The following is a 20,273-nucleotide window of genomic DNA, read 5'->3' on the forward strand; positions in this document are numbered from 1 at the left end:
ATTTTCCTGAGTTCGGCGAGATTAATCTAAGAAGAAATGTGGATTATCAAAAAATCTTCAAAACAGAGATATCGAAGTAGTAAGGTTGGTAAAGAAGGCAACTGAATGTTTTGATCTGGTTCGCCATGAGTTTTTCTCCCGTGGCAGCCTCATCTCAGAATAGCACGTACACCCAGCATGCGCCATCATTTTTTTTTATATCTTTCATTACTTGTCTCCTCGTATAGTTTTAACTCACTAGTACCAGAAGAGTTATATCCTGTCTTGTCCTGTTCGTTCTTCAGGTTTGTGTTTTCCAGCTATACGAATAAGCCTTGCCGGTTTAAAGGAAATTCTCCTTATTTCTTGTTGATCCACATGATCTACCTAATTTTCTGTAGCATCGCGTATTAAATGTTTTGATTCTCTTCTTTTTCGGTTACCCTGCAGTCCAAAATTCACCTCCGTACAATTCTGTGCTCTAGACTTACGTCCTCTGAATCTTCTTCTTATGTGAAATTCCTTATGTCAGACTAGTAGACTTCGTTTGTTAATGAATGGTCCCTTTATCTGTGCTATCTGTTTCTCACTTCCTCCTTGCTTTCTACGTCTTGCTGTACCTCACTTGCAAGGCAGCAGAAGTCCGTCGTCTGATATGAGGTTACTAAATATGATACTAAGTTTGTCGCTCAACTGAACGTGTGCTTTTTATTATTACTTTCACCTTTCTTCGTTTTATTTGCAGTCCATACTTTGTGTTCGTCGGACTGCTGCTTCCATTGGACAGTTCCTCTAATTTTTAGTCACATTCAAGAAGGACATAAATGTCATCGATGAATCTTAGCATGGACATCCTTTCATTCTGAATTTTGGTCCCGGTCCTGAAGCTTTCTTTCATCATTGCTTCTATAATATACACTACTGGCTACTAAAATTGCTACATCACGTAGATGACGTGCTACAGACGCAAAATTTAACCCACAGGAAGAATATGCTGCGATATGCAAATGATTAGCTTTTCAGAGCATTCACATAAGGTTGGCGCCGGTGGCGACACCTACAACCCGCTGACATGAGGAAAGTTGCCAACCGATTTCTTGTACACAAACAGCGGTTGACCGGCGTTGCCTGGTGAAACGTTGTTGTGATGCCTCGTGTAAGGGGGAGAAATGCGTACCATCATGTTTCCGACTTTGATAATGGTCGGACTGCAGCCTATCGCGATTGCGGTTTATCGTATCGCGACATTGCTGCTCGCGTTGGTCGAGATCCAATGACTGTTAGGAGAATATGGAATCGGTGGGTTCAGAAGGGTAATACGGAACGCCGTGCTGGATGACAGGTATCTTATGTGCATGGATGTAACGGATCGTGCAGCCACATCTCGATCCCTGAGTCGACAGATGGGGACGTTTGGCGTTTGCAAGACAACCATCTGCACGAACAGTTCGACGACGTTTACAGCACCATGGACTATCAGCTCGGAGACCATGGCTGCGGTTACCCTTGACGCTGCATCACAGACAGGAGCGCCTGCGATGGTGTACTCAACGACGAACCTGGGTGCACGAATCCAGGTTCTGTTTACAGCATCATGATGCTCGCATCCTTGTTTAGCGTCATGGCGTTGAACGCACATTGGAAGCGTGTATTCGTCATTGCCATACTGGCGTATCACCCGGCGTGATGGTATGGGGTGCCATTGGTTACACGTCTCGGTCACCTCTTGTTCACGTTGACGGCACTTTGAACAGTGGACGTTACATTTCAGATGTGTTACGACCCGTGAATCTACCCTTCATTCGATCCCTGCGAAACCCTACATTTCAGCAGGATAATGCACTACCGCATGTTGCAGGTCCTGTACGGGCCTTTCTGGATACAGAAAATGTTCGACTGCTGCCCTGGCCAGCACATTCTCCAGATCTCTCACCAATTGAAAACGTCTGGTGAGTGGTGGTTGACCAACTGACTCGTCACAATACGCCAGTCACTAGTGTTGATGAACTGTGGTATCGTGTTGAAGCTGCATGGGCAGCTGTACCTGTACACACCAACCAAGCTCTGTTTGACTAAATGCCCAGGCGTATCAAGGCTTTTATTACGGCCAGAGGTGGTTGTTCTGGGTACTGATTTCTCAGGATTTATACACCCAACCTGCGTGAAAATGTAATCACATATCAGTTCAAGTATAATATATTTGCCCAATGAATACCCGTTTATCATCTGCATTTCTTCTTGGTGTAGCAATTTTAATGGCCAGTAGTGTACATGTGGAACAACACGGAATGAAGGCTGCACTCTTTCGTTATAACCTTTTTAATCATGGCTTTTCCCTCTTGAGCTTCGATTTGTATTGTTCTCTCCTCATTTTTGCACATTTGCGTATATAAATGCTTCAGAGAGCATTTACTGCCTACGTCCTAAATTATTTGCTGGATGTATTCCACTTTCTGTCTTCCTTTACGGTTTGCACCATTTACAGTTCCCTTTAATACCACTGAAGTTAATCCCTCATTTCTCAACAGATATCCTACCCCGTACATATTTTTTTTGTCTGTGTTTTTTGTATATTCCATTCCTCCTCATTTTGTACCTTATCAGTGAACCTAATTTCCAACATTCACGTGAAGCACCCCATCCGAAACGTATGTTTGTGAAATAACCCGCTTTCAGCTGTATATGATCTTTTACAGGCCCACGACTAATTTAGTTATGTCAAATCAAATCAAATCTTCAGATGTACATAAGTCAGTAAAACATTTATGCCCCGACACAGGAAGGAGAGGGAATTCAGCTTATTCAAAATAATATAGTGTCACCTGCAACAAACAGGACGTCATAGTTCAAATGTGATTTGACATCACGAGACCGACGTATTCCTGTAAAAGTTCATATACAACTGAAAGCGATTTATTTTCGAAAACGTGGATTACTTCAACTGGGGTTGCTTTCAACAGAAAACTATATGTAACACCTCAATTACTTCAATTCTTATTTTTTCCGGTTTTACACAGTCCGTGTCTCACTGCAATATAGTGCTGTGCTCCAAATGTACGTTTTTAGAAATTTCTTCCTCAAATTAAGGTCTATATTTGAAACTAATAGACTTCTCTTGGCCAGGAATGTCCTTTTGCCAGTTTTATTCTCCTTTTTATGTCCTCCTTGCTCCTGCATAGGTAGCAGAATTCCTCAACTTCATAATACCCAGTTCTGATGTTGTTTCTCAATGTTCTCATTTTGCTACTACTTATTACTTTAGTATGAGATCGGCAGGAAGTGCAAAATGGCTAAGCAGGGATGGCTAGAGGACAAATGTAAGGATGTAGAGGCCTATCTCACTAGGGGTAAGATAGATACCGCCTACAGGAAAATTAAAGAGACCTTTGGAGATAAGAGAACGACTTGTATGAATATCAAGAGCTCAGATGGAAACCCAGTTCCAAGCAAAGAAGGGAAAGCAGAAAGGTGGAAGGAGTATATAGAGGGTCTATACAAGGGCGATGTACTTGAGGACAATATTATGGAAATGGAAGAGGATGTAGATGAAGATGAAATGGGAGATATGATACTGCGTGAAGAGTTTGACAGAGCACTGAAAGACCTGAGTCGAAAAAAGGCCCCCGGATTAGACAATATTCCATTGGAACTACTGACGGCCTTGGGAGAGCCAGTCCTGACAAAACTCTACCATCTGGTGAGCAAGATGTATGAAACAGGTGAAATACCCTCAGACTTCAAGAAGAATATAATAATTCCAATCCCAAAGAAAGCAGGTGTTGACAGATGTGAAAATTACCGAACTATCAGCTTAACAAGTCACAGCTGCAAAATACTAACACGAATTCTTTACAGACGAATGGAAGAACTAGTAGAAGCCAACCTCGGGGAAGATCAGTTTGGATTCCGTAGAATCACTGGAACACGTGAGGCAATACTGACCTTACGACTTATCGTAGAAGAAAGATTAAGGAAAGGCAAACCTACGTTTCTAGCATTTGTAGACTTAGAGAAAGCTTTTGACATAGTTGACTGGAATACTCTCTTTCAAATTCTAAAGGTGGCAGGGGTAAAATACAAGGAGCGAAAGGCTATTTACAATTTGTACAGAAACCAGATGGCAGTTATAAGAGTCGAGGGACATGAAAGGGAAGCAGTGGTTGGGAAGGGAGTAAGACAGGGTTCTAGCCTCTCCCCGATGTTGTTCAATCTGTATATTGAGCAAGCAGTAAAGGAAACAAAAGAAAAATTCGGAGTAGGTATTAAAATTCATGTAGAAGAAATAAAAACTTTGAGGTTCGCTGATGACATTGTAATTCTGTCAGAGACAGCAAAGGACTTGGAAGAGCAGTTGAATGGAATGGACAGTGTCTTGAAAGGAGGATATAAGATGAACATCAACAAAAGCAAAACAAGGATAATGGAATGTAGTCTAATTAAGTCGGGTGATGCTGAGGGAATTAGATTAGGAAATGAGACACTTAAAGTAGTAAAGGAGTTTTGCTATTTGGGGAGCAAAATAACTGATGATGGCCGAAGTAGAGAGGATATAAAATGTAGGCTGGCAATGGCAAGGAAAGCGTTTCTGAAGAAGAGAAATTTGTTAACATCCAGTATTGATTTAAGTGTCAGGAAGTCATTTCTGAAAGTATTCGTATGGAGTGTAGCCATGTATGGAAGTGAAACATGGACAATAAATAGTTTGGACAAGAAGAGAATAGAAGCTTTCGAAATGTGGTGCTACAGAAGAATGCTGAAGATTAGATGGGTAGATCACATAACTAATGAGGAAGTATTGAATAGGATTGGGGAGAAGAGAAGTTTGTGGCACAACTTGACCAGAAGAAGGGATCGGTTGGTAGGACATGTTCTGAGGCATCAAGGGATAACCAATTTAGTATTGGAGGGCAGCGTGGAGGGTAAAAATCGTAGAGGGAGACCAAGAGATGAATACACTAAGCAGATTCAGAAGGATGTAAGTTGCAGTAGGTACTGGGAGATGAAAAAGCTTGCACAGGATAGAGTAGCATGGAGAGCTGCATCAAACCAGTCTCAGGACTGAAGACCACAACAACAACAACATTACTTTAGTGTTTATTTGTTTTACACTCATTACAAATTCTGTACTAATTAGACCGTTCATTCCATTCAACAGTGACTATAATTATTTTTCACTTTCACTGAGGATGGGTATGTCTTCAGCGAATCTTACCATTGACACCAATTCACCTTGAATTTTAATTCCAATCTTGATCCTATGTTTTATTTAAGTCATCGGTTTTCGATGTATAGAACGAACACAAGGGGCAAAGGTCTACATCTCTGTCTTATAGCTTTTTAAATTGGAGCACTTCGTTCTTGATCTTACAGTCTTATTGTTTCATCTTGGTTCTTGAACACATTGTATATTATCGTGTGTGTGTGTGTGTGTGTGTGTGTGTGTGTGTGTGTGTGTGTTTGTGTGTGTGCGAGCGCGAGAACTGCCTCTCTGGTGCCTTTCCTGCAGCCAAGCTGGTCGTCGTCTGTCAGATCCTCAGTTTTCCTTTCAATTTTTTTTTCGGTATTGTTCTTGTCAAAAACTTGAATGCTTGAACTGTTAAGTCGACTGTGCGATAATTCTCGCACTTGCCAGCTCTTGCTATCGTTGGTATTGTGTGGATAATATTTTTTGGAATCAGAGTGCGTGGCCAGTCTTATACAGTCTACACACTAACGTGAACAGTCGCTTTGTTGCTACTTTCCCAACGATTTTAGAAATTCCGATGGAATGTTTCTGCCTTATTTTACCTTAATTGTCTTTAGCTCTTTTTAATTGTGGTTCTAGTACTGGATACCCCATATCCTCCCTGTTGATTGCTGTTTCTTTTCTATCAAGCCATCAGGAAAGCCCTTCCCCCTCCCCCCCCCTCTCATGTAGGTTTTGAAGGTATTCTTTCTATTTATACATTCTCTCCTTTGTATTTAACAATGGAATTGTCACTGCGCTCTAAAATGTCCCGCCATTTCTTATAATTTCACGAAAGGTTGTTTTGACTTTCCTGCATGCGGAGTCAGTCCTTTCGACAGTCAACGCTTTTCCGATTTCTTCATGTTTTTCATGAAACCATTTCACCTTAACTTACCTGCGCTTCCTATTTATTTCATTCTTAAGTGACTTGCATCTCTGTATTTCTGAATTTCCCCGAACTTTTTTTACTTCCTTCTTTCATAGATCTACTGATGTGTTTCTTCTGTTCTTTGCAATTACCTGTACATATGTTTTTCGTTCCAACTTCTGTGATTGCCCTTTTTATTGATGTACATTCCTCTTCAACTGAACTGCCTATTGAGCTATTCATTATCGCAGTACTTATAGTGTCAGTGAACTTCAAGTGTATCTCTTTATTCCTTAGTGTTTCCGTATCACACTTCTTTGGGCATTGACTCTTCCTGACTTGTCTCTTATACTTCGGCCTAATTTCCGTCATTACTAAATTGTGGTCTGTGTCTTATCTGCACCGTGGTACGCCTTACAATACATATCTGGTTTCGGAATAAATGCCAGCCGATGATTTAATGTGACTGCAGTCTCCCAGTATCTTCCTGCCTTTTGCAAGTATATGATCTCCTTTTGTGATTCTTGAACAGAATGTTGGTGATTACTAGCTGAAATTTCTTACAAAAGTCAATTATTCGTTCACCTTTCTCATGCCTGCCAGCAAGTCCATACTCTCCTGTAACCCCTTCTTCTACTATTTCCTCTACAACCGCATTCCAATTTCCATGACGATTAGATTTTCATCTGTCCTTACGCATTGAATTACCCGTTCAATATTCTCACATGCTTTTCTGTATCTTCATTTTCTGCTTGCAATGGCAGCATGTATGCCTGAACACTCTTTGTTGGTGTTGATTTGCTGTCTAATCTGATGATAACAATTCTATCACTGAACTGTTCGCAGTAATACACTGTCTGTCCTACCTTCTTATTCATAACGAATCCCATTTCCTGCTGCAGCTGATAATACCCTAAACTCACCTGACCAGAAGTCCTTGTCTTCTTTCCATGTCACTTCAGTAACCCCCACTGTATCTCTTTATTCCTTAGTGTTTCCGTATCCACTGAACCTTAGCATTTCGCTTTCCAGATTTTCTAACTTACCAACTATGTTCAAACTTTTGACATTCCACGCACCGACTCGCAGATCCTTTCGCTGGTTAGTCAATCTTTTGCTCACGGTTACCTTCCCCATAGCAGTCCTCTCCAAGAGATCCGAATGAGGGACTACTCCGGAATCTTTTGCGAATGGAGAGATCTCCGTAACACTTTTTCAATTACAAGCCACAAGTTCAGTGGATCCACATTGTGTGTCTTTAAAACGGTGGTTTCCATTGCCTTCTGCATCCTCACACCTTTAGGGTAAGAGTGTGCCCTGCACCTGCATCCGCTGCTCCATCCTCATTGAGAAAGCTGTTGACAGAAAAAGGGTGACTTCTTATGCCGTACGACCTCGGCGGCCATTACTGATGATTATTTCATAAATTTAAGCTGCTAAATATGTCTTTGAAGTAATTTGGAAGCAAGGGGCCTTAAGCTGATTGTGCGACGATTTATGAGCTTTTGATGTATTCGGGATTGTGTGGATGATATTGTGCATGGTATGTCTCCAGTTTTGCAGATTCTACGTACTAACTTGAATAAAAATAGGAACTTCCTAACTAGGGGCACTTCTCTTCACCTTCTAGGCTCCCTATTAGGGTCACCAGTTACAACAGAAGTTCTAGTAAACGACATCGGAAACATTTCAGTTGGAAATCCTGCGAAACGAACTCTATGTTTTACTTTGGGTTCAGGCTTCCGCAGTGCCAAAGCTATTAGAATGTACAGCTGTCAATGTACAGTGGTTAAGACTCCACTGAGCTCAGTTACTGCCTGGCGCATTGTTTCTCCAAATATTTTTGGTGCTTTGTCTTAAAGGGAAATACAACTTATTGGGGTAGCGCTTTTGACGTAAACTTCTTCCATGTCGAAAGGCGTTCTTTCGCGTCCGAATTTATGAGTGGTTGGCTCTTGAAGATACCACAGACGTTGCAAGTACAAAATTAGTGCAAAATGCTTTCGTCTTGAAACGGGCAGTCTGCAATACCGTGACGACAGAAAATGGTTTGGACGAACTATAACCAACAGAAACTAACCCAAATTTGGTGGAGGTTAATAACCAATATTGCACTTCGTTTTCAGAAATCAGGAAATGATGAGATAAATTTAAGTCTGGCAGCATTTGAAGAAGTTGATGCACTTGAAAGACGTCATAAAATTACAGCCGGAGCTGAAAAACCACAAGAAATAGCACACAAAACAAGTGTGCAATAAGAGATGCCATAGGCGACGTGTGAGAAGAGTGGTGGATACTTCATAAGAAGAATTATGTCCAAGGAAGCATTATGCTGGATGAGTGCAACATTTCTGAACACTTTCCGAAGCAAATATAGAAATGAATTACTTAGAAATGTTTGTACTTTCTCTACGTCTATTTACATACCCTACAAAGTACTGCAGAGCACGTGGTAGAGGGTACATGATATGGTACGTCGTGTTACGGTTTCTTCCTGCTTCACTTTCGTATAGATCGCATGAATGTTTCAGTGCCTCTGCACGTCTTCTCACGCATTCGCCACGGCCTGTCCAAACGAAACGTGAACCATGTTCCTCCTATTGACCATGAAACTCACCCAGAGATGTACTCAGTCTTTCAATTTTTACAGAATGCTCTTCTTCCTCCCCACGTAACGGTTCCTCTTCATTCCATTCCCCGCTTCCCTCACTCCGTTTGCAACATTTGGTTCTTGGTCCCCCTGCGGAAATCTTCTGTCCCAAATACTTTTGAAATCACACTCGCTGCAGCAACATCCTCAACTACTGCTCATTTCAAGCAACCTAGTCCAGTTAAAAGAAGTGATTTATTCTTTATAAGACTTATTATAAATTGAAAATTTGTGAAAGATAATTTTAGAAACACACGCTCGCACACACACACACACACACACACACACACACACACACACACACACACACACACACACACACACACACACACGTGTACATGTAGGATCTGACAAGGGAACCTCCCCATCGGACCCCCCTCAGATTTAGTTATAGGTTGACACAGTGGATAGGCCTTGAAAAACTGAACACAGATCAATCGAGAAAACATGAAGTTGTGTGGAACTATGAAAAAATAAGGAAAATATACAAACTGAGTAGTCCGTGCGCAAGATAGGCAACATCAAGGAGAGTGTGAGGCCACCAGCGCCATGGTCCCGTGGTTAGCGTGAGCTGCTGCAGAACGAGAGGTCCTTGGTTGAAGTCTTCTCTCGAGTGAAATGTTTAATTTTTTATTTTCAGACAATTATTATCTGTCCGTTCGTCCGTCCAATGCGAGGTAACTGCGGCGTAGTATGGGGACGCTACCCCTAAACAAACTTCGAAACACACGACGTCAGTCGATTACAGCGCACGGAAGAGAGAGTATTCCTGCTGACGAGGCTCCCTGGCTGGCAGCTGACTGTTCGCTACTTTGGACGAGAGTGCATTAAATACGTGAGATATATTCCGTGGACAATATGAATCCAGCAAATATAGCTGAATGAATATTGGAGAGGCACGTCCTTTCGTCTACTAATCGCACGGTTTAGCGGTGCGGTCGCGAAACACAGACACTAAACTTATTGCAGTGAACAGAGACGTCAATGAACGAACGGACAGATAAAAACATTGCGAAAATAAAAAAAGTAAACTTTCCACTCGAGGAAAGACTTGAACCAAGGACATCCCGTTCCACAGCTGCTCACGCTAACCACGGTACCACGGTGTAACCAAGTTCACACTCTCCTTGATGTGGCCTGTCTTGCACATGGACTACTCAGTTTGTATATTTTGCATACTTTTTCATAGTTCCACACAACTTCTTCCTGTTTTCTCGATTGATCTGTGTTCAGTTTTTCAAGGCCTATCCACTGTGCCAACTTACAACTAAATGTGAGGGGGGTGCGATGGGGAGGTTCCCTTGTGAGGGGTATAATTGCAGATATTTGTATATGTGGTACCTTAATATGTACACACATCTGGTCACGTAACTGACAATCTAATATTTTCTTTTTGGTCGTTACTGCACCATTAAGTGGACTACCCCTGTCAGCGTAGACTACCCGTTTTACGTCCACATGTCCACACTTCAACACCTTACCTTCTACCCAGGGGAAAATAAGAATAAACGGTCTGCTCTTGCCACACTGGCAGTGTGAGGCCACCTATCAGTATGACGTTGCGGCTCCTCTACCCTCGCCACTTTCACGAATGATGCTGAATGACATCCGAGGTGGTTCCGCACATGTTCTATCAGAGGTACATCTGAAGATCTCGCTGGCTACGGCAATACCTCAAAATCGCGTAGACAGTTTGTGAAGGCACGTGCCGTGTGTGGACGAGCATTCTTCGGTTGAAAAATGGCACCACGGCACTGTCACGCGAGAGGTAACATATGACGAAACAGCATACTCGTGACCTATAGCTGTGGCATCAGAGTTCCTACAATAACCTGGAGTTATACCATATGGCTCACCACATCTCGATGACAGGAGTACCTATGCCTTTCCAAAATATTGGAAGAAAGAGAGATAAGTCTCCGCCATACCTGCCTGCCTACGATGGTCATGCATATTAGTACAGAACTATGATACCTTGGTGAACACAGTGCGGTGCAATTCATTAGCAGTTCAAGACGACTCAAAATGCAACCGTTTGTGTTGTCTTGTTAATGGTATCCTACCCATGGCAACTGCTAGTCTCTGACCAATAGTGTGAGATGATGGGCTCAGTACACAATACGGCGATCCTCCTTTGTGGTGGCCAGACATGATCGACGGCAACGTTGACGACGAGTGTGCCTGCCCTCATGTGCCCATGCAGTGCATCATGAGGGCACTGTCACATACCATGTCCCAGAAATCTGCATATTGCAAGTTTCGACAAGCTAGCCAAATGGAGACACATAATAAGACCCCTTTTCTACTCTCTCAGGCGCTGATAACGCTGTGTCACCTGAGTACGCGGCATCTTCGTGCCGTTCATAGTGACCATTCATCACCTGACGCTGTTCATAGCCCTTATGTACCCTAGCAGTCCTGGTGATATTACTAAAGACGAATGGCACTAATGCACTGAGGTGGGCGTCCTAGCTACCACAGAGAATTGAAACACTAATCATTTGCACACTCGCCAATAGTATGTACATTGTCGTCCGACAATGACTTTTGGGTACTTCACATTTTTGCCAAGTGATAGTTATACTGTTAGAAACTCCGTGAAATCTTCGCATACAAATTTAAATGCTGCTTATTAAAAGTGATTTGCTGATTATTTTGACGAAACATAGAATGTGTCGATGTCGTGGCCCTCAGTCGTTACCTGCAATAACCCAAAACTGTTCCTTACCTTTTTTTACTGTTACTGGATCGCCATCTGACTGCTACATCGAACTACGACATGAATATACTTACTCTGTTTTACTACACTCTATTAGCTGCTGGTGGGCTGTCATAATAAGTGGCTGTATTTATTACCAAAGCTGACGTTATTCGTTAATAGTAAAGCTGACGTTATTCATTAATTAATTTGACTGCAGTTACGTAATTCATAGTTAAACTTTTTCTTGACAACAATAAAATTTTGCAAAGTTTTACGTTGATGGTTTTTGGGGTGGATAATAATCAGTAATGCAATATTGCTGGCAAAAATTAATTATATTCTGAAAACGATTCTTCAAATATTTACTGTTGGTAATGAAATGGTTTTACAAGCGTTCAAATGGTACTTACTTTTTACAATAATCATACAACTAGCATTGCGCAAACATACCTTCAGTAGTCTAGAGTTTCTTAAAAAAAAAATTAATTCAATAATATTAGTTCCTCTTATGATAATAGTTACCTGATGTCTCTGTACATCCGTTTATAATCTCTTGTAAATCATAGCTGGTGACTGGCATGCACACCGCTCCTCTCAACCTCTCGCTTCAAACCTGCTACCGACTCGCTTCACTTCTCGCTTACTACTGACTTCCTACGAACGCTAAAGTGCGGTCTCTCCAGCCAACAATGCTTTCTGGTGCAGACAATCCCTGCTACCATTAAGAAATGTATCAATGCGCGCTCTTTCCCGCTCTTTTCTTAAAATGTATCCATACGCGGTCTCTCCCGCCCTTTTTAAAATTATATCACTGCGTGGTCTCTCCCGCCAACAACACTTTGGTGCAGACATTCCCTGCTACCACAATTATTTCCGAAATGACAAATATTAATTATTTCTACTTAATCCTATTAATGAAATATAAACATCTTTCAGAAATTGTGGTTTGACAATAGACAATAGAAATATACACGCCTTAGATCATTAATGCTGTAGGGTGAAGAGATGCAATTTTACGCTGATACTCAAGCTCGCCACGGGCGAGGGAATGTAGTTCCAATAAAGGCTCCCACTGTTGGCGCTTTTGCAGCTGGTGGTGCGCGAGATGAACCGCCTGGGCATGATGGTGGACCTGTCGCACGTGTCGGTGCCAACGATGCTGGACGCCCTGCGCACCAGCCGCGCGCCGGTCATCTTCTCGCACTCCGCGGCGCATGCGCTCTGCAACAGCTCCCGCAACGTTCCGGACCACGTGCTTCGCCTGGTCGTGAGTATCCTAATTGCGGCATTCCAGTGGCCAGCAGAGTGCCGAGCCGTGTACCTCTGCGATATGAACCGGAAAGGAACGAACCTGCACATATGAGCGTCCGCACTCGTCGATCGCCTCCGCTTGCCTACCACGTGGCTACACGTGCTAGTATTCCTCATCTCCCTCCGCTCCTCCCTGCTGCCCCCCCCCCCCCCCCAACATACACACAAAAGGAAGTGCTTAGTCATGCTGCATGTGCAGTCTTACAGTGCACGGACTGTACCACTTACACGAGAAAAAGTGAGAATGGTTCAGTCTGAGCGCCGAAACAAAAACCACAGCAAAGTGCGGTGTTGCGCAAGGTTTTTGTCAACAGGGCGCCAACCTCCGTGCTGTCACAACCACTGGTATCTCTACGACAGAGAATAATACGTGTAAGAGATGTGAAAAATCGAAGTTAAAAGGGCTTAAAAATTACAGTTTATTAGTATGCACGGCTGCTGTAACCTATAGCAAATGAACACATTTTCGGTTACAGTATTAACTGGCCATAATTTGTTAATAGAACTCAAATCGTCTGTCCCCATGTTCTGGTATCAACTGAAAGCCCACAATAAAATAGCGGGATAGGGAGAATAAAGCAGGGGGGGGGGGGGAGGGAGGGCGGGATGGAAGCTCCAAAATTCCAGCTCTTTTACAGTATCCAATCAGTGCCAGTTGATTAACGTGATCAAGTACAAAGTTTTCGACATGACGTAGGGGAGTTAGCCAGAGGCAAAGCTTCAGAGTCTATCAAAATAATCGACTGATTATTTTATCGGAGTCGCGCAGAGGTAAATCAGGACGGATTCGGCAAAGTTCAGCGGATCGGAGTGATGTCGTTATCAGAGTCCAGAGGCGTAATATACCTGGCGATTGGAGTTGGATGTGCGTGTCTGGTGGAATCGTGAAGTAGTTATCGCAATTTGTGGAAGAGCCGCTCAAACCACGATGTCCATCACCTCTGTCACCAATATGTCTTCGTCCATTATTGGAAACGATTAATACAGAGTTTAGATAGAAGACGTTCAGAAGAAAGAGCATTCAAGCGCATCACTAACGACTATAATAACCAATCACACATCGCAACTTGGTGAGATGCAGTAGTAACTCTTTTTGCAGGAGGTACTCCAAAACTCTCAAATAATTCTGGAATAATATCATCAAACATCCTAAAGCTTTCTCTTGCTCCTTTCACATATTGTACGATTATATTAGACGTCTCTTCCTGTACATTACTCCTCCTTCCCTCAGAATTTTCCCAATCTTGCACCATTTACATCATCGAATTCTTTTTCTAGGTCGACAGATCCTATGAAAGCCTTCTGACTTTTCTGAAGTCTTGCTTCCGTTATTAACCGCAAACGTCTCCTGGTGCTTTTACCTTCCGAAACTGTAACTGATCGGCATCCATAGACCCTCTATTTTGTGACCATGCTTTATTATCTTGACAGCAACTTAAATGCATGAGCTGTTAAGGTGATTATAGGATAGCTGTGGCACTTGTTTGCCGTTCCTAACTTCGTTTTGTGTATGTGATACTTTTCTAAAATACGATACAATTTCTCCTGTCTGAAAGATTCTACACACAGACTTGTCTGGTTGCCACTTCCCTCCAATCATTTTACAAACTCCGATACCATGTTATCTACCCCTTCTGCCTTATTGGATCGCAAGTCTTCTAAAGCTCTTTCTGTCTCTCATAGCGGATTCCCTATGTCATCCTTACAGACTTAAATTTCTTCTCCTGACACGTCATCAGAGAAGTCCTCCCCTTCGTGGAGACCTTTAGTGTACCCATTACAACTGTCCGCTCTCTCCTTCTTTTAACACTGAAATTCCCTCTGCACTCTTAATTTTGACGCCCTTGAGTTTACTTTCAACGAAGGTTGTTGTGACTTCTTATCTGCTGAATCAGTCTTTCCAAAGACCCTTCCAAATACGATTTCTTTTCCGACTACACTTTTTTCTTGTGACAATTTCACAAGAAAGTCACAAAGTGACTTACGTGCTGTATTCCTGTCTTTCCCAGAATGTTTTTGTCCTTCTCTCATCTACCAATTACAGTATTTCTTTTGCTACTCAAAGGTTCGTCGCAATTTCCTCCTTCTACCTATATCTGCTCATCTCCTGTGATGGCCCGTTTTAGAAACGTCCATTTGTCTTTAATTACCCACACTACCACGTTATTCACAACGTTAGAGAACTTAAAACTCGGCTTGTCATTCTTCAGTACTTCATTACTACACTTCTATCCACATTAATTCTTCCGGGACAATCCTCTTAAATTTTCGTCTATCTTCATCAGTACCAAATTGTGATCCAAACCCATACCAAATCTGGGGTACACTCTACAATCGAGTATATAAGTCCAGAATCTCTGTCCGATTCCAGAATCTCTGTCCGATCATGATATAATCCAACTTGAATCCTCCCGTGTCTCTGGGCCTTTTGCAACTATATAGTCTCCTCTTGTGATTTCTCAATAGAGCATTCGCTATTTCTTAGCTGAAATTTATTGCAAAACTCATTTAGACTTTCTCCTCTCTTATTCCTATTACCTAACCAATATTCTCCCGCAACCCTTTCTCTATTTCTTCCCCTACACCCCGTTTCAATGACCGAGGTTATTATCCCTTTGGATCGCGGAGTAACCGCGCAGTTTGAGTCGCCATGAGACGGATCGCTCAGCCCCTCCCGCCGGAGGTTCGAGTCCTCCCTCGGGCATGGTGTGTGTTGTTCTTAGCATTAGTTAGTTTAAGTAGTGTGTAAGCCTAGAGACCGATGATCTCAGCAGTTTGGTCCTTTAGGAATTCACATACATTTGAACATTTATTATCCCTTTACAGACGGAATTACCCAGTCAGTATCCTCCTATACTTTACGTCTTTATCTTTTGTTTGCCACTTTGGCATGTATACTTGAACTGTTGCTATCGCCGTTGGTTTGATTCGTAAAGTTCACCGTAAGTCACTACCTTCCTGCCTACCTTCCTGTCCCTAAAGAATCATACTGCAGCCATACTATTTTCTACTACTACTACTACTGTATTCGTTTGATAAGAAATTGTTATCTTCTTACCGTTTCAATTCACTGATCACCGCTACAGATTGAGTCCTTGCGTTTCAATTTGAGATTTTGTAGCTTCCCTACCACACCCACATTACGCTTCGTCTCTTGGAATGTTACCACTTCGATTGTTATTCATTCTCTCGTGATTACATCCAACTAGGCAGTCCCAGAAATTCGAATGGGGGGCAAATCAGGGATCTTTTGTTAACAGAGAGATCATCATGACACTTTTCCAGTTGCGCGTCTAATTTTCTGTGACTACACATCAGGTGTTTTTAATGTGCATTCTCATGGAATTGGTCATTACTGACTCCGCCTTTCAGTGGTAGCTTTCCACTCGAAGAGCAAGAAGGAGTCAGTAACCTCCACCCGCTCTCCCGCCCTGTTTTCAAGGCCGTTGGCAGAACGAGGGCAACTTCTTTTACAGAAAGTTAATAATGATTTTTATTCAAATTTTAACCTGGGTTTGAGCCTGGGATCCAGGACGTTTTAGTTACTAGTGAAAAACGCTCCCCCCATCTCCTCCCCCCCTCCTCCCAGATCCTGTCATAGCACTAGTTTAAAGTTGCAGCTGTCTGCAGCTCACACAGGCAGTCCGTAATTAGTGGCATATCAACCTCCATTCCTGCCTCGTGTCATTCGTAGGCTATGACTGCAACCTTGTTTCGAAGAGAAAAGTGATAGCTGGCGACCCTCATTAAAAATTATTTCACTGTTACAAGTACAGCAGAGCAGAAAGATGATATGAGTCCGCCGATTAGTACTTCCCTCGCCGGTAGTACGAACGTTGTCCGTTGTGAATAATATTTGTTTAGTGAAATATTGTAAACTCTGACCAAAATTGTTATATGTGAGTGTTAATTTTATTTATTGAAATATGAAAGCTGTTTTTCTCATGTATTTAAAATCGTAATTAATAATCTGGTTATTCGTTCAATATTCATCATTCACTTCACTTACTGCGTCGCGAGATGAGACAAAATCGAACAACGAACTTTATTGAGGACCACTCTAAATGATTAAATAAATTGTTTGCAGCCGAAAATGTACGAGACTTAATCCGATTACCCTACACAGATGTATGGGCTCCTCCCAGCGTTAATAGGATCAGGCTATGAAACTCTAACTAAATTAATGTTCAACCCAATTAAATGCGTTTCATAAGTGTGTGTGTGTGTGTGTGTGTGTGTGTGTGTGTGTGTGTGTGTGTGTGTGTTTGTGTGTATGCAGGCATTCGATTTTGACAGCAAATATAACTAAATTACTGCGTTTGACTGTCTCTACATTTCTAAAATAAGTGATGAAGTCACAGGAGCAGGTATAAACGAAATGATTCATTATCAAGACTTTTTCGGCTATCAGATCAATATAAATATGCATCGCATCAGTACAGCACAATAATCATTAAAATATTAAATCACACTTCGTGCAAAAATCTTGACATGAGTGAGACCTCTCTTATAGTTTATTCAATGAATCTTGAAATCTGTTCCTTTGTCATACTCGCACACCGGCAATGTCTTTGCAAACGACTAAACACTAATGCAAGTATTAGTAATACACATAGCATAATCAGTCATTGAGCTCCCTCGGGCATGTATGTGTGTGTTGTTCTTAGCATAAGTTAGTTTAAGTAGTGTGTAAGTCTAGGGACCCATGACCTCGGCAGTTTGGTCCCTGAGGAATTCACACACAGTTGAACAGTACACGTCTAGCGGAGTTTCGTTCTGTACTTTCCTCGAGGACTCTGGATTTGAACTTTACACATTAACTGTTAACAAACTTTATTAGGGATGCTGCAAGTACTCGTACTTAGCGTCTGCTGTCTTACAACTATGTTATAAGTGCGTTCGTTTCATAATGTGGAAAGATTATTTTAAAGTTATATATCTGTGGGTATTGTTTTGTTACGATTCTACGTTATTTACATATACTGAATACATAAATGTGATCTGTGAGTGTTTTGCTTTATCAGTAAGTAATGCTTATAATTTTTAAAAAAACAATGCATTACTTAGCTTGAGAGTGATTTTGTTGCATGAACTGAAGTTGATTGTAATTTTGTTTTGAAATTAACGTTATTATTGTATGTAGAAGAAGAGGGTCTACAGAAAATAAAATTATGCCCTAATAATTACCTTTGATTTGGTTTGAAGGAAGAAACGTGCCTCTCTCTAATTCTTTATTGCTTTTGTGTTTTCATTGCTAAAGTTTTTATACAGAATTACATCTAGCTCTAGCTTCTGATTTTCGTGGGTTTCTAGTGTCTCTAAGGTATTTAACTTCGTGCCTTTTGGCTGTGTATGCAAAATTCTTTATTCGTGCCGTACTCTTGCCTGTTATTTTGTGTCGTGTTACGTTCAGAGGAATTGCAACAACTGACTTACTGTAATCTTTTAGTCAAACAGCTATGACATGTATACAGATCTATTGCCAGACGTTCTTCCCGTTTGCCCGGTAGAAACTTTTCAATATCAATAAAATTCACCAACTGTCATATACTTTACGATATTTTATTTTATTCTGAAAGCAACCAGTTTCGACAATTCGTTGTGTAATCTTCAGGCCCCATGCACTTTTATCCAAATAAACTAACTTACCGAATAGCGCCATAAAAACTGGATAACGTGAATTCCACTCGTTATACAGATGCTCCATACGAAAATGTGACAGCAACTTCGTGACAGCGTTCTTTTAAAAGAACACAAAATCCCCAAGACTGGCAAAGTTTTGCAGAAGTTCGAAGTATACCGCGTACTTTAATGCAAGATGCTTTTAATAATTTCCACAACGAAACTGTCTCGAAATCTGGCAGAAAACCCAAAGAGATTCTGGTCATGCATAAAGCACACCAGTGGCAAGACGCAGTCAATACCTTCACAGCGCGATAACAACGGTGAAGTCAATGATGACAGTGCCACTAAAGCAAATTTTCAGTAGGGGTTTGGAACATATACTGTATTCCAACATTACGAAGTACGTCGAAGAAAATGATTTATTGACACTTAGCACGGATTCAGAAAATATCCTTTTTGCGAAACACATCAAGCTCTTTGTAATCATGAAGTAATGAGTGCTATCTACAGGGGATGTCAAATTGATTCCATATTTTTAGATTTCCAGAAGGCTTTAGACACGAGCGTCTTCTAACAAAACTGCATGCCAATGGAATATCGCCTCAGTTGTGCGTCTGGATTCGTGATTTCGTGTCAGAAAGGTCACAGTTCGTAGTAATAGACGGAAAGTCATCGAGTAAACCAGAAGTAATTTCCGACGTTCCCCAAGGAAGCGTTATAGGGCCTATTTTGTTCCTCATCTATATTAATGACAAAGGAGACAATCTCTGCAGCTGTCTTAGATAGTATGCAGATGATGCTGTGATTTACCGTCTTGTAAAGTCATCAGATGACCAAAACGAACAGCAAAATGATTTAGATAAGATATCTGTTTGGTGGAAAAGTGGCAATTGTCACTGAATAAAGAAAAGTGTGAAGTGATTCACATGACTACTAAAAGAAATCCACTAAATTTCGATTACGTGATAAGTGACACAAATCTGAAGGCTGTAAATTCAGCCAAATACTTAGGAATTACAATTACAAATATCATAAATTGAAACGATCACATAGATAATGTTTTGAGTAGAGCAAACCATAGGCTACGATTCATTGGCAGAACACTTGGAAGGTGCAATAGGTCTACTAAAGAGACTGCTTAGACCACGTTTGCCCACCCTATTCTCTAGCATTGCTGTTCGGTGTGGGATCTGCATCAGGTTGGACTGACGGATAACGCGCAAAAGTACAAAAAGGGCAGCTCGTTCTCGTATTATCGCGAAATAGGGGAGATAGTGCCACAGAAATGTACGTGAATTGGAGTGGCAACCATTAAAACAAAGGCGTTTTTCGTTGCGACGGGATATTTTCATTAAATTTCAATAATCAGTTTTCTCCTCCGATTGCGAGAACATTCTGTTGGCACCCACCTACATAGGGCGAAATGATCATCATGAGAAAAAAAGGGAAACGAGGGCTCGCACAGAAAAATTTAAGTGCTCGTTTATCCCGCACGCCATTCGAGAGTGGAACGGTAGAGAGACAGCTTTATGGTGGCTCATTGAATCCTCTGCCAGGAACTTTATTGTGAATAGCGAAGTAATCACGTAGATGTAGATATTGATCCATGGGGCATGTGGCCTGTAATTGAAAAAGTGTCATGATACTGACTCCATTGGCTAAAGATTCCTGATTAATGCCCAATCGGATTTCCGGGAAAGTCTGCCAAGGGTAAGATAATAATGAGAAAAAAATTGAATAATCAACCTTCTACGAGTCATAACGTGTAAAGGTCAGAAAAATGTAATTGGTAGGGAAACTAGAAAATACAGTAAAGGAGACGATAAAGTTCAATCTAAATAATGTGCTGGTCTGTGAAGTGAAATAGAAAGAGTATAAAAATTTCTGGTATAATTAACGTAGCATAAAATTA

At 41.5% G+C, this 20,273-nt stretch overlaps 1 protein-coding gene across 1 annotated transcript in view; it reads left to right on the forward strand.

Annotated features, from left to right (window-relative positions):
• The window catches only part of LOC124622934 (dipeptidase 1-like), a 149,319-nt gene that overhangs the window by 82,055 nt on the left and 46,991 nt on the right, over positions 1–20,273 (forward strand). The window contains exon 6 of the mRNA XM_047148725.1: positions 12,516–12,692. Within this exon, the coding sequence (XP_047004681.1) occupies positions 12,516–12,692 (177 nt within the window). The remainder of the gene's footprint in view (positions 1–12,515; positions 12,693–20,273) is intronic.

The sequence above is a fragment of the Schistocerca americana genome, chromosome 7 (genome assembly GCF_021461395.2).
Source record: "Schistocerca americana isolate TAMUIC-IGC-003095 chromosome 7, iqSchAmer2.1, whole genome shotgun sequence".
In the NCBI taxonomy this organism is placed as follows: Eukaryota; Metazoa; Arthropoda; class Insecta; order Orthoptera; family Acrididae; genus Schistocerca; species Schistocerca americana.